The sequence below is a fragment of the Strigops habroptila genome, chromosome 9, assembly GCF_004027225.2.
Source record: "Strigops habroptila isolate Jane chromosome 9, bStrHab1.2.pri, whole genome shotgun sequence".
NCBI lineage: Eukaryota > Metazoa > Chordata > Aves > Psittaciformes > Psittacidae > Strigops > Strigops habroptila.
In genome coordinates, this window is record NC_044285.2 from 19370570 (window position 1) to 19386415 (window position 15846).

At 40.3% G+C, this 15846-nt stretch overlaps 1 protein-coding gene across 6 annotated transcripts in view; it reads left to right on the top strand.

Annotated features, from left to right (window-relative positions):
• HMG20A (high mobility group 20A) overlaps window positions 1-15846 on the top strand; it is a 52598-nt gene that overhangs the window by 17572 nt on the left and 19180 nt on the right. For 5 of the 6 annotated variants that reach the window (XM_030498528.1, XR_003993329.1, XR_003993331.1 and 2 more), the window contains 5 exons: window positions 6937-7029; window positions 9089-9236; window positions 10617-10832; window positions 12987-13119; window positions 13495-13526. In XM_030498528.1, the coding sequence (XP_030354388.1) occupies window positions 6941-7029; window positions 9089-9236; window positions 10617-10832; window positions 12987-13119; window positions 13495-13526 (618 nt within the window). In that variant the 5' untranslated portion in view covers window positions 6937-6940. Of the gene's footprint in view, window positions 1-6936; window positions 7030-9085; window positions 9237-10616; window positions 10833-12986; window positions 13120-13494; window positions 13527-15846 lie in introns of those variants that run through there. The other variant, XM_030498525.1, reaches the window with a different exon arrangement.

Here is a 15846-nt window from a genome sequence, read left to right on the forward strand (position 1 = left end):
ATTAGGTTTGGCTTGGAATTTTCCTAAAGTCACAAAGATCTTTGTCTAATGAGTTGCCTGTAGGGAAAAAGTCAAATCTGATTTTTACAGTCAAGGATGTTGGATAATGTGCTTCTGCTGCAGCTTGGTGGAAGAAAGTGTCTTGCTGTCAAGAGAGAATCTGAACTCTGACAGCTCCAGAAGCATTGCGGTTTTAATTGGAGATGTTCTTGCTTCAGTTTTCATTCTGATATTCTGGCTACATGTGGACAGAGAGAGGAAGTGATGATCCTATGGGGTTTTCTCTCAGATCATCTGAATTTAAATTACTTACATTCTGAAGTGCTTGGACTCTGATGCTTAGATAAGGAGTGCTGGTGCTCTTGTGTGACATAGCACATGATTTAATTTAATCTGTTATACTCTTAATGGTAAGGTTTGGTGCTACTTGTTCTGGCAAAGAAGAGTTTGGCAAAGAGACATTTCAGGACTAGGAAGTATGGAAGAAAAATCCTCCATTCAGCAGTAATGTTTCTAGAAGTAGAGCTGGCAGTGGAGTAACTGGAACTCCTGCACTGTTTTATAGTGAGGCTGTAAGATTTCTGATGCTGCCTTCATACTTAAATATGCTTAACTGGAATAAATATGTATTTATAACCTTAGCTTTTAATTGGATGGGTACATATTTTAGTAATTCTTGGAGGAGTTTTCTTTTTTTTTTTTCCTTTCCCTCCCCCTCCCCCTCCCCCCCCCCAGCTATCTGGTGTGATGTAGCCATTGGAAAGGCAGCATTGCTAAGGACTCTTTTCACCCTTCTTTACCAGTGTTCAGGGCCATCTTAAGACTCCACATGGCCTTGGGATGAGTAAGAAGTAAGTCTGCATATTGTAAAGGCTGTAGAGTCCAGCCTCATTTCAGGTATGTTGTGAATCACTTTAGAATCACAGAATGATTTAGGTTGGAAAGGACTTTAAGATCATCCAGTTCCAACCCCCTGCTGTGGGCAGGGATGCTTCACACTAGACCATGTCACCCAAGGCTCTGTCCAACCTGGCCTTGAACACTGCCAGGGATGGAGCATTTACCACTTCTCTGGGCACCCTGTGCCAGCACCTCAGCACTCTCACAGGGAAGAGCTTCTTCCTTATATCTAACCTGAACTTCCTCTGTTTAAGCTTGAGCCCATCACCCCTTGTCCTATCACTACAGTCCCTGATGAACAGTCCCTCTCCAGCATCCCTGTAGGCCCACTTCAGGTACTGGAAGGCTGCTCTAAGGTTGTCCTTACGCAAGCAAAGCAAGTTATGTTTTGTGGCTATTTCTTCATCTGGGGTGAGCTGTGAGACAGCATGACACAGTGTTGGAGAAGAACAGCTACTTGTAGCTTGCGTTGTTGGAACAGTCTGGCCATGACCATGTTCTACTGTCTCTAGGCATCTCAAAGAGTTGGAATGCAGATGAGCTACGCTGAGGTGATCTGCTTGGTGCAGTTGTTGGATTGCACATTTTAAATGCTATCTCTGCTGTTTGTGTAAAATGATCTGATTCTTTGAATAAACTTTTGACTGTGACAAATTTCATCATTCTTATTGCATGCAGAAAAGGCTCTTAAGAAAACTTAGGCTTTAAATTATGCGTCATCCATGTGTCTGGCTCTGCTGCCCTGTGACAGTGCTGTTAACAATGCAGTCATGTTAATGCTGTTACGGAAAAGTCAGTTATTCTGTCAAGCCCCTATCATGGATTTGTCCTCACCCCAGTTTTACAACTATCTCCTCTTAACTTTTCCTTTCTACCATACAGATGTGACTAGAAATTGGATCATATGGAGCTTTCAGTCTACCCAATATACAACTCAGCTACTTCAGTTTTCTTACTAGAATAGCGTTACGGTTATATGGCATGACCTACAAAATTTAATGTAAGAAAAAATTAAGAAAGCTTATTTAAATTATACTTCTGGTTTTGAAAGGTATTTGATTACCTACTGTTTGATTCTTCCCTGTGAATTGATGCATGTAGTAGCACTTAGATCTTTTTGCTGTATAAGGTCTTCTCTCATTTTGGCAAGCCATGTTGGCACACTCTGTAGTGTTAAGTATGATCTCTCACTGTGTGCAACTGAAGTGCCCAGCTAGAAAACTTAAACTGAAAGTTCCAACATACCATTGTAGGTTTTCTATTCCACAAAGCCTTTGTTTCCCCTGAGATGAGGGAAGGGAGGGAAAGTAAAAGATAAAGTAAGCCAGATTTTTGGTGGCTTAGGATAATGTAGGATCTTCTCTATGCTCCCAAAGAGGTTTAATATTAGTACACGTGACTAATGGATCACTGGAAATCCTATCAGTGTTTAAATATCAAGAGCATGGAATGGTAGGAGGCTTGTTCTTCGCTGGTGTTTTTCTTTGTCTCATATTGGATTTTTGCCCACACAACTGCATTTTTCTCTGGAGCTCAAGCTCACACCTTAAATCCTTGTACTTGCCCTTTTTATTGGTTTTTGTCCTTTTTAAATATTGGTTGGTAGTGCATCCCAAAGCAGACATCTGGAAACTCCTCCAGCCTCTGCAGTCCAGGTTGTTGCTACTGTTTCACAACTGACCACTGTTACGCTGGCTGTAGTAAATACAAGTTAAAAACCCGTAACTACATCTCAAGTTGATGTGGAGTTTGCACTTGGGAGTAAAATCAGTGGGATTTTACTGGAGAGCCTGGAGTGTTCAGAACGAAGGTCAAGTCAGAAAAATGTATTGCTGACTGGATTGACTTATCCATAGTGCAGTGGGAGGTAATGTCTGCTGCTGGCATTCAGGGAACAGGGTTTCTGGTTGAGCAGTAGAGTGCTTAAAATGGAAGCAGAATCTCCATGGAAACTCCAAGTGGTGGTAAGATTGCGCATTACAGTTCTGGTTTGGCTGTAGTCTTTGCTCCACCCTACAAAAGTTGTAAAGGAAATAGAATTAAGTACATGCACAGTCTTCCAGAACTGGTCTATCCCAAAATAAATCACGGGTTTTCAAGCACTTTATCAAGTGCTGCTGTTAATAAAAAGTCAGTCTTTCTGTATTCCTGCTTAGCTGGTTGCTTCCTTGAGCCAGTACAACTGGTAGTATAGCAGTACAGTGAACTCAGCGCTGCTCTAGTTTCAGAGGTGATGCTTACTAGCATTGAGCTGTAGTGCTTGTAAAGGTTTAGAGTTGAACATCAATTTCAGTTTTATCTTTGCATTTGGGTACACATAGTTAAAAATGAAAATGGGATATATGTTAGCCATTAAAAAAGCTCAATGCATTGTTTCTTATGCCTTGGATTTAGCCAGATGTGTCTTAATAGGTGCTTTAGCCAGAGTTTAAATTGACAGAGCTGCACAAATGTATGCGTAAATATATACACAATATGGAACAAATGTAGATGAGACTTGCCAACTGTCCTTTCAAGTCCTGTGAATTCTGTAAAGGTTCAGGTTTGAGAAACAGCATTTCCCTTTCCTCCCCCTTACTGTTCTTCAGGTTTTGGTTTTGCCTGTTTTGTTACATCCCTGAAATGAACATGTAGCTCTGCAGTGGGGTTGAAACTAGTGGGTAATGGCTTTGGAGCAAAGGCATGGGACAGTTATCCTTGAGAAATGTGACTGAAAGGTTTGTGTAGATTCCGATCCATTCTCAGTGAGCTTTTGGACAACCATCTTGTTTTCTTGCTTTCTGGAATAGATTAGAAGCCATTGGAACGTCACTGATGTTAAATTTTCTTTAGGACATGGCTCAGCATCAACTGAAAGAGTGAATATCTGAAGCATATGGGTTAAATTAAAAAAATCAAATGAAAGAACAAAGTGTGTGTTCTCCCGGCTTCCTGTGTTTGTGTTCTGTTTATATGTTGTTAAGGTTGATGTCCAGCTGCCTCCCTGCAGCCTGAAAGCAAGCTTAGACTCTGCTGCTGCTGACTAGGTCCAGATGTGAACAGACACAGCAGGGCCTGGTGAGAAGGTCACAGTGGGCATGAGGGGCAGAAGCACTTGGTATGTTCAGATGCAGAGGATATGTATTCATGTGGGAGTAGACTTGTAGTAGAGTGTCAGTAGTCTGACATGGTGAGGCTGAGAAGGGGTCCTTGATCCCCTGCTGGAGGTGCCTGGACAACTAAGAAAGCTATTTTGTTTTTTCAGACGTGCATGAAGCTTTTCATAGATACATATGTGTGTGTATATACATTTGTATAAGTAGATTTGCAAGGTTTTAGTCTGATTTCTTAAGCTTCCTTTTTTGAAGATACTAATTTAGGACTTCTGACAAAGCTACAAGATTGTGTAACATGCAGCAAAACTTCATTACTCTCTTCCTTGACAACTGCATGAAGCAATTTGTGTTGTATACTTAGTGATGGTGCTTAAACAGCTTTCTGGGCATCAATGAAGAGCTTGTTCTTCGTATCAGTTGTATTTTCAGGTTGTCTTGTAATACATAAAGCCCCAGCCTTGCTGTAGGTTCGTTGTGTGAGGAAGTATTGGTTTTGCTTCCTTCTTCAAGAATTAAAATCTCACCCTTTTTCCTAAAAGCACTGTATTGTTTGAGGTTTTCTCTTTTTATGTCAGAGATGCTGGTATTTGAAAGCAAGCATGATGTAGAGTTCCACTTCAGAGAACTGCAGATGTTGCTTTGGAAGGGACATCTGGAGGTCATCTTAGTCCAGCCTCCCACTCAAAGCAGGACTAGTGCCAATACTGGTTTAGGTCATTTACAGCTTTGTGTAACTGAGCATTTAAAATCTGCAAAGATGGGCTCCACCATCACCTCTGGTAACCTGCTCAAGCGTTGCAGTACCCTCCTGGTGTCCACTCGGAATGAGAAGACAATGTAACTACTGAGAGTTTGGTTCTGTTTTCTCTGCTGCTTCCATCACGTAGCTTTAGGCACTGATTGGGTTTGCCCATAGCCTCCTCTGCCAGGCTGAGCAAGCCCAGTGCCCTCAACATCCTTCATCAGGTCAGGTGCTCTAGGCCCCTGACCATCTTGGCAGCTCTTGGACGATCTCCAGCTTGGCCACATCTCTGTTGAGGCTGAGGCCTCAAAACTGTGCTCAGTTCGTGGTTTATGATGGTAGAGCATGATTAGATTTCTTCATTCCTGGTCGAGTCTTTCGTATACACAATTAAAAGATGGGGGGTTTTTGCTCGAGGTCAATGTCTGCTCCACCTAGAAGCAGTCTGCTTAGTTTTAATTATTTTCTAGGTAAGGAAAAAGTGGTGGGATTCTTAAGGATGATCTAAGGATCTCAACATTTGAAAAGCAGAAGAGAAAAGGGTGAATGTCATCTGAAAAATGAGAGAAAGTGCTCTTCTTTCTCACGCTTCTATGTGTAGGAAGAAAAGTTGTCTTTGGAAACTTAAATGAACTTCATGGTGGAAATCAGATTGATGCAATGCCTATTTCATGGAGACCTTCAACTGATCTGTTTGAGCAATAACTGGACATTTGCTAAACTGAACAAACTGGAGACTTAGCAGAGATTGATTTATCAACTAACATCTGTAGTAGCTTATGAAGGTGTAGAGCTGTTGCTAAAGGGAGTAGATATTCTTACATTTTCAAAGGGAAGCATGAAATGAATAAAGCAGAGCTCACGATTTCAAAACAGAATGTCAGATGTGTGATTACACTCTTGGTTCCTGAGAACAGCCGTTTGACTCCTGACTAATTTTAACCAAATATAGCTGTAGAATAAATGTCTCTCACATCCTTAACCCTTTGAGTAGGAGTACGGTGCTCACCTGTTTGGGTGGCCTGCTGGTGTGTTGGCACAAGTTTTTCCACCATATCAGATAGGGATCTGCAAGTGGTATTAGATGCAAAAACCGGTGTCATTACTTCTGTCTGTAGAAAACCTTGACCTGTAGAACTGGGGTAGGGTGTGGGAAAACACATACAATGTTAAGAACATGGAGCAGGATTTTGTGTCTTGGGTCACTTTGATTTCAGTGCAGAGTGGAAGCATCCAGGAGAATGCAGCACAGGATCATGCAGCACATCAGATCATGCCTCCAAGCTCAAAGCCCAAGTATACTAGCTGAAAGGGATAGCAATACTCCAATTGAATATCTGCTAGCTCTTCAAAGGTGGCTTCTAAACTGAAGGAGCAGGAAGTTAACTGGTATAGCCTGTTAAAACAGGCTGAAACTGCAACTCATAATGACAGAGTGCGTTTGTTAGGGCTTTTGGGGGATTGGTTTTCCTATAATACAAGGGGTCTGTATTTTAGTAAGAAAGCAGATGAATAAATCTAATTATTCTTTGGATTTCTTATCTCAGATGAGATTCCCATGGCAGACTACAAGGATACAAAGGAAACTAATTCTAACTTGGGAACAGTTTGTGTTGAATGAGAAGTACTTTGTGCCTTAAAGTGCTTGCTTCTGTAACTGTTGTATGGGAGTTGAAGCTTAAAGTAACCTAGCTAACAGTGCTAGATTACTTCAACAGTTACTTTGCAATAACACTCAACTACGTGCACAGATATATTGTGAAAATGTGAATGAGGAATTCTCAAATACTGTTTAAATTTGAAACTTGGGGGGGGACGACTTAGTTTCAGTTTTCTATTGGGGTCAACACCTCCTGGTGAGGGTGCGCAGTAGAGGGTGAACAGGAACTTGGTTTGGAAGAGGGGATCTATGTACCTATGTGCTAGGTATGATGGATGACAATCTCAAGGGCTAAAAGGGCTACAGTGTGATTTCCAGCAACACTGTGAGATTGGCTCAGCTAAGAAGGAAACTCTGAATTGAAGCACCATTTGTGATCTTTCTTCTCTGACCTTAAGCCGTAGCTGCCTGTAGGATCAGCCAGCTCTGAGTGGCCAGTTGGTTTATGGCCAGTGGTATGTTGTGATGTTTAAACTGAAGTGCTGCTGAAGGGAAATAGTGAGATAATAAACTTATAATTAACGTTTTGTTTTTACCAGAGGTATGGAGAACTTGGTGGCTGGCTCCAACCTTCCTCCTCTTTTTACAGATGAAGATGGATCGAAGGAAGGTAGTGAAATTACTGTAACTGGGTAAGCAACTACTTCTTTTTAACCTTCAGCTGAGAGATCCTATCTCTAGATTTGCTAGGGAAACTGTTTCAGTGGGAAGAGGGCATTCTAAGTAAGTAAAAAAAACCCCAACCAAGCAAATAAACCCAACAAAAATAAATCTTATGGCATTCCCTTGGCCTTGACACAACATCACAGGACTCTGTTTAGGAGAAACCAGGACTCTTCTGAACTGGTGGAAAGGATCACAGACTTTTCTTTAACATCTCTTCTCTTTAAAATTTTGCTTCCCTAGGATTTCAGTCATCCAGGCAGGTTTAGGCAGCATAAGTGGGGCAGAGAGGGAGGGTATACCTGTTGGTTGAAGTGGTCCCTGCTAGATAAATTATATTAAAGATACACTGTTCATCACTGATCTCTGAAAATCACTAAGGAAGTGATGTCTTATTTTTGGCAGACTGACTGTGCTTTTACAGACTGGAACAGTGGCCTCTTCTAAAATCACAATGACAAAAGGAGCTGTCTTTTTGGAATTCGTGGAATTCTTGCTGTGTTTTGATACTTGACGTTTCTTTTCTCTTTTGTAAAACACCAAGCAATAACATTCAGACTTTGCAGGCAGGTAAAGCCCTCTAAAATGAATATGGACATGTTTACTTCAAGCAGGGCTGAATTCAGATTTACATATCTGGGACTTCAGACTTGCTGGTGCCAAATGAGGTGCATGTTCAAATTAGGTTTGTGTTTAAGAGGTATTAATATGTTGAATGAGCTTTCATGAGCTTTCGCTGAAAATGGCTGTACAACATTGAAGTTTTTCCTGTGTGTGTAGTTTAGAAAGCTTCCCTGCTTCCCAAAATGTTCTTCAAACCGTAACAGTGATTCTGAGAGACAGTATTGTTCCATTTTCTTTTTGCCACATACCAAATGTAGTTAACTTACAGGAGTATGTACACTTTGTTCCCTTTCTCCCTCCATGCTTGTTAGTAATAGGAACTCAATCTGATATCTGAAAGTCAAGCATGGATCTCTCCAGTGCCTGTGTCTTTACCAGTAATTATGCCACAATTGCTGATTATAGTGAGTAATGAAAAAATGCTGTTCTCTCTACTGGAGACAAATTTTCCTGTAGGCATTCAACTAACAATTCTGTTACTATATCTCAATTTTCTATAGCTGTATTGTACATAACAGGAACGATTATTTTGAATATTTAAACTTTGGCATGCACATAGGCAGCTGTAGATGTGAGTAAATGAACAGAATAGACTAGAAGCAAACACTGCTGTTATAGTAATTTTCATGAACGTAACTGGGCAAGGCCAAGTCATCTTTAGCCTGGCCTAAGAAGGGATTAGAATATGAGTCCCAAAATCTTATCTTAATTTGCCCACTGAACGCAGTGCTGAGAATGATTTTGGGGTTGTTGCCCCAAAATACGTGCTCATCTCTGCCTATATGTGCTCATCTCATCTTCAGAACTATTCCTGCATGCTTGCTTTTGGGGTTTGTTTGCTTCCAGACAACTTGCCCTTTCCTGGAGTAAGGTTGATAGATACAGCTCTTGCAGCAGAATTAAATAGTGGCCGTTCGGGAGTCTGTTGGGAGCCAGCTGTGTTTGTGCTTTAAATACCCACATGTATCAACATGAGAAAACATTGGATGATGTTCAATCCAAAATCATACACAACCACAATCCTCTAAGTGTATTTGTGGAGAAATATATATTAAATGCATCCAGAAAGGTGTATATTGGTAGAAGGTGGAATCATTCATTTTAAATTCCTTATGGTATTCTTGAAGAAGCATAGATTCATGCTTTCTGATTTCTGAAACAAAATAACCCTTTAAAAATCAAACTGTCTTTTAAAGTCCACAGTAACTATGGTGGTTACAGCAGTTGCTTGGATGGAACATCCAGTTCTTCAAAGATTACTCTTTCAAATACTTTTTTTTTCTTGCTAGTGGAAGAACTGAATATATTTGCAACATTTTTGCATGTTTTAGGTTAGGGAGGAAGTGATTTAGCAATGTGATGCTTAATTTTTGTATTTTCTCTTGCTATTATATGCTTTTTCAGACTAGCTCATTCTGAGAGTTCATTCACTGGTGGAACTTCACAGTCTGTGAATAACCCAGATTTGGTGGAGGATTTGTCACAGGTTCAGCAGCTGCAAAATGAGTCCTCTAATACTGCTGAAAACCCTGAGCAGAAGCCTGAGGAGGAGGTGAGATGACATAATAGTGACTTCTCATTGAAGCAAAAGCATGGAGTTTTGTCATTGCAGTTTGTCTTTCCTACTCAGAGTTTTTGGATAGGATCACAAGTTTTCATCCATTTACCATTTTCATGTTATGATTCTCTCTAGTTTTCTCCTGTGTTGCACAACGGCACAGAGCCAGCCACAGAAAGCTGCCAGTCAATGTATAGAGAACAGCACACGTGTCTCTAGCTTAGCCAGCAGCTCCACAGACTGGTGCTGCACTCAGTCTGTTTCTGAAGACTGAATATTCAAGTGTCACAACCTACTTTCTCTCTTGTGAATCAGGAGTGAGACCATTGTACTCATCTGGGAGTAAATGATGTCTTAGAAAGCATTGTGCTTACTGCTTTAGACTACACCTTGTATACAATCCTACACTGATTTTTGGGGACTAAATAATGAAGGAGCTGAAGTTTGACAAGAAAGTGGTTTTGGTTTAATTTTTTTATAATGCATTTGATATTCCACCTTGTCTTCAGCTACGAGGTCCTTGTTTAATTAAAGAATGAGTAAAATTCCAGAAAGGAAACTAAAACTAACGTGATGGCAGGAACATGTTGATCTGGGGAGTGATTAGAAGTACTAAAATACTTGTATGTACACAGCATAAGAAAATAGTATTGTCCAGAGATTGCTGTAGTAGCAGTGTGAAGCCAAGAGGACGAGTGGTAATTATGTTATTCCTGTGAGCTCACAGCATGCTACAGGCAAATTTTATGATGTTCCCTTCTTTGGAGTTTGTTCCTCTCTCTATTGGAGATGATCAATGGGAAAGAAATGGGTTAGAATGGAAAAGCCTGCCTACTGTCTTTTCACCCACACTTTTGGCACATAATGCACAAAGCCAAAAGATGTGGAAAGGGCAAAATAAGTAGTTAACAATTGTTAATTGATACACAGAATCTCTGCAAACATGAGAGAGACAAATGACGGAGGGGAGGGAATGGAAGGGTGAGAATAACTGGAAAAAAACCCCAGCCAAACCCACAAACAAACAACTGACAAAACCCAGTATTTGCAGTTACATTAGCTGGGATGATAATTTCATGGGCTATTAATCCTGCTGGTTTTACAAACAGAAGTTGATGCAAATGTTATTTTATTGTCCCTGTGGACCAGGAGATATGCAAACAATTTACAGCTTTTTACAATGAGACTTCTTTGGCTTTGCTTAGAGAAAAGTCAGGATTGCTCTAAAGTAAGATTAGAAATTTACATCCATGGAGAGGATGTATTGCAGCAACATACTCCTGATGAAAATGTTTGAGCCATGAATATTTATTCCTTCTGGAGGTGGTAATTCTTTTCCTTCAGTCTGAATTTTCTTCCATTTTCATTTTGCAGCAGCAAAGAACTAAACGAGGAGGCTGGGCCAAAGGGAGAAAGAGGAAGAAACCCCTTAGGGACACCAATGCCCCCAAATCCCCCCTCACAGGGTACGTGCGGTTCATGAATGAGCGTAGGGAGCAGCTTCGAGCGAAGAGGCCTGAAGTCCCTTTCCCAGAGATCACCAGGATGCTGGGCAATGAATGGAGTAAGCTGCCTCCTGAGGAGAAACGGGTACCGTTAAACTCCCTTTTCCTTCTTGGATTCTGATTACTGTTAAATGGGAATATTGTTGTTTAGTGAGGAAGTTAACATGGGCTTTTGATTAAAGTTGTGTTTAGGGATATATTTCAAAATAGGGGGCATGTTTTCTCCAGAGTTCAAATAGTGAACCCTGGTAGGACCATAGCAGGTCCTATGACTTGAGGAGAACTGCATCCTCTAGATAGTGCCAGAATATATTGAGAACAGGGGGATTGCTCTAGTGAGACATCTCCCAGTTTATGTGATTCATCTGGATGTAACTGTTGTACCTAATTCAAATACAGCTGTGAGACCTGCTAGTTTTGAAGGCCAGAGCCATTGGAAGGATGGAGCAGGCATTTATTCTCTGTGGCTGAGGAGAACTTGGCAGGATTTCAGATCTGTGTGAAGGATTTCTCAGTTTTGTTTATTTTACAAACTCCTCAGTGTATATAAACATCTGGTGTCTTACTCTGAGACAAGCAGACTTGAAAGGACAGATTACTGAGGGAAGTGGCTGACATGAGTGAACTTTTACACGATAATTTAAAGTATTGCTAGCCCTAAAAAGGAAGTTGACAAGTGTATGGTGGATGGGTTAGCAAGAGTTATGTGTTCTACTTTCTACATACGTCAGGAAAGGGTGGTTTGGATATTTTTTCCTATCTTCCAGTCAGAATGTGATGTCCTCTAATTGGGACTGCTGTGGCTTTCTGCACTGTCTGACCTGTGAATGAAGACCAAGGCAATGTTGGGTCTGGTACTCCTGCTGGAGTGGACCTTGTTATTGCTAATGGTTGTCTTGCCATCCAGGCCTGCCTGCCAATTAAATTTGCACAGCAAAGCAGTAGCTAAAGCACAGTCTCACATTTCTCCTGTTCCAGTCCTGGAGTCTTGCTTCCCTTTGTATTTGGTGAGCATAAGGACAGGTCAGTTGAGCTGATTGGGCTCGCCAGATGATGAGTCTCCCCTAGAAAAAGGCCATTACTATAGTCATAAAGCAAACACCTTCACAATCAGTCATCTTGTTATTTCCCTGTATGGGGTAAAATCTAGTGAGATGTAGAGATGTGCACTAGAAAACCTAGGTCATCTGCTAACAGGTAGTGCAGCAGAACTCGTTCTTCCTGATTCAAACCAATCCATCCAAAACACAAGTTAAGGAGGGAAGAACTTGTGTTGGTTTTGACTCTGTTACTGCGCTCTTTCAGCAGCACATTGCTAGAGCTGGAAAAGAAGAATTACTGTCTTATGGAAGAATACAGTGTGCAAAAGCAGTGCATCACCAAATCTGCACCCAATCCAGAACGTTAACAGTGTCCTCAGCAGGGTCAATTATGCGTGCTGTCAGGATGACTTAATGAAAATAAAAGGCATAGCAGGTGGCTGAGGTTCACTCTGATTTAATACTTACTGCCATTGAATATTAAACTATTGTGGGGAAACAAATGGGAAGGCAACTTTTTTTCTTGGCAGGATCCCATTAGTAAGTGTTCTGACAACTCCTTAAATGGTTTTCAGTTCTCCAGTTAAGCTTATTCTGTTACGTAAATGTGCAAAATATCTTCAGGCTAGGAAAAAAGTAATTTATTTCAACCTAAATGCAGGTAGCTTAAATTGATATTTCCTAGGCTCTTGCATCTTTATGCTACTCTTTTCCAATAGCTGTTTTGTTCACCTCTCGGATGAGCAGAGTGTGTGGTTGTAGAAGTGCTTGGTGTCTGTGGGGCATTAAAACAGGGTATTGGAACCCCACTGTTACAGATCTGAACCTTAAAGCATGACCTGTTAAGGTATTCTTGTTTGGTGGCACTTAATCCCAGCCACAGTTCTTAAGTATTTGGTCTATAATGTGTAGGTAATGCACAGTTGAGTAGCTTGGTAGCAGGTTACTTATACGTCTAACAAAACCTTAACAAAATAGTGATTTGGATTAAAAAAAGAGAGAAAACAGGACACCAGAATATAGTAATTTTATCCAGAAATCTTATGTCTTTGCATCTCACCTACATTCTCATTGTTTCTTCACTCCTTTCCTGTTTGCATAGGTGAAATGGATCAGCACTTCATCTGACAAGTTGTTTTTCTTCCCTTCTTCCTGAAGGGGGGGAAACTCCCTGAAACTCTTGGACTTTTCTGTTTCAGCGATACCTTGATGAAGCAGATAGAGATAAGGAGCGTTACATGCGGGAGCTGGAGCAGTATCAGAAGACTGAAGCCTACAAAGTGTTTAGCAGGAAAGCACAGGACAGACAAAAAGGCAAATCACACAGACAAGGTATTGAATGGGACGAAAATGTGTGCCTACCTAGGGCGATAGAAGATTCCCAGCTAGTCGTTTAGCCTGCAACAGATTAAAGCCTTTTATTTAAAAGCTTGTTAAAAGGGAATGTGTTCTTTCTATGGCATTTGCATCAGCTGTGTGTAAAGTGATTAGATTTATGTAAATCCGACTGTATCTAGATTGTGTTGAAGGATGAGCATTAAAGGCATCAAAATTGGACACAGTTTCTATGTGACTTATTAGGAAAGCTGCACGAGTTTCCTGTCTGTAACAGTTGTATAATTATGGTTGTGTAACTGCTTGAATTATTTGGTTCTTGTTATCTCAAATATAGTGTATTTCTTGTTTGTTTGTTTTTTAATTTTTCAGATGGAGCAAGACAGCCAGCCCATGATCATGAGGTAAACCTCTGCATTTTACCCTTGCACCAGTAGGTAGATTTTCAGGTGACAGATGTTTCTAGTAAAGTCAATAAAACCCAGTTTATGCCAGTTGAAAACCCTTATCAGAGATTTAGAGTATGAATTCTTCCTGTGCAGTTTTTAATCAAAAGTTAGATACAACTGAGTATTTCTATGCTTACAGTAGTATGATGAAAACTAAATTTAATAAGTTTTGGGCAGGTACAAATGACATAAGATTAAGTGGGAGTGTAGGTACCCTTAAAACATAGATATGTTTTGTAATGCTGAATAGATCAATGGAGGTTTATCACTGGAAGGTTTCTGGCTTGAACCTCATCCTGCTTCCCCCTTTGCAAATGGAAGTATCAGGAAAGAGTAATAATGTCTGGAGATAAGATGCCTGTGCTTTAGTTGATGAGACGCATCACAGTGCATCCTGGCCGACTGTGGTATCTCTCCTCTTGAAGCACTGAAGTTTTCTCCAGTTGTATTACCTAGGGCCACAGAGCTTCTTTCATGGTTACCAATAAACTGCAAAGAAAAAGCAATGAAGAATCTTGTTTATACACAGTCTCTTCACTTGAAAGCAATAGGCCTTTCTGAAAGATCTGTTTTTCTTTGTGAGATGTTTTGCCTCCGGAAAGCAATCAAGTTGCTTTTTAATGTGTTCGTGACAATATGACAAGGCTGGGTGCTGCTGAGAGGCAACTTCTGGTCTTGTCTGCTTCAAGGAAAGTAAGTTTCACTTCCAGGAAAATGCTTTGGTAGCATGTTTTTTATAAGCCTTTTTATTAAGTCTTAAAGGAAGTACTTGCAGTTAAGATTAATCTTTAGAACTACGTGGTCCCCCAGATTTCTAATTCTATAGTCACTGAATCAAAGTTTGTCTTTAACTGTACAAGCCCAAGTTACTGATGTTCTAGGTTGACTGTGGTGTTTACATAACCTTTAAATGATACAGATGGCAAGCTACAAATTTGGAGTGTTAGCTCTCATCCTGCTGACTCAAGCTGTCATTGCTGAAATCTCACATCTTAAATCCAGTTTAAAAGGTGTCCCTCGTACTCTGTGGGGCTTTTAAGCTTCATCGGATATTTATTACACGGTTGAGCTGGCAACATGTTAGGCTGGCATCCTCTTCTGAAAGCCTGAGTCTTTGCTTAGCACTTTTCACCTTTATATTATAAAATTCTACATGCTTATCACCCGATAAGCTTTCACATCTCTGCAAGGGATTCAAGTGTTATAATCCTGCCCAGGCGAGGAACGAGCAGAAAAGATTTAGACTGCCTTTAGAAGTTATACTCAAGTTGTTATTGGAAGCAAGACTAAAGCCTTTTGTCTTGCTGGTTTCTCTTATCCGCGTTGACTGTTATTGTGTTTGTGATTAGGTACAATCTGATTAAATTATTTCTTGAGAGAAGGTAAGAAAATAGGGTCAAAGAAACCTTCCCTTCTCCCCTCGCTCCATTTAGGTTTTCATGATTAGTTTCTATGTGTTGAACTTAGTTGAAAATTAGTTCAGTGTTGAGCTAATTTTAAATACTGTATATAGAGATGACCTCCAGAAAGTATTGCAATGAATAATTCAAATACTGTTCATAATAAAAAATAACAAAGGATGAGGCTTGGAAAGGTGAGAGGAAACTTTTAATAGCAAATATAGCTATTAAAAACATGGAGACACTGTCTCAATGAGCTCATCTCTGGGCATGAAATCCTGATTTCATAAGTATGACACATAGCAATGTGCCTTTAGAACTATTGTCATCAGCAGTGCCCAAGCCATTATTGTTCTCCATTGTTCTGTTATTGCTTCTTTCCTCAAGCTGTCCAATTCAGAGTAGGTCTAGCTTCATGTAGTCAGTTACACAATGTCTCACTGGCAAGATTTTAAGGTGTACACACACATGTGAGGGAGATTAGGCATTGCCTGGTAGTATCTACAACCTTTGAAGACAGGGAAATGGCTGCTGTAGTGTGAGCACACAACAAGAAAACCATCTACTCTGAGAATATTCTTTTCATGAAGTAGTATATTTGTTATACCTTTTCCTTATGTGGTCTGCATGTAACCATACAAGGAAGGATGAGCTTAAACCCCATCAAAATCTCAGCTTTCTCTCTACCATACTTCACCATGGCTCTAAGAATTTCAAGTCTGATTTGTTCTGGAACCTCCAAAGATCAACCTCAGTTTTAATAACCTTATGAGAATGCTATTATTGACACTGGAGGCATCTCAATCTTATTTCAAGCAAATGATAGAAACAGTAATTTTGGTTCTCTTTTGATTTGGGGGATGACAAAATGATAT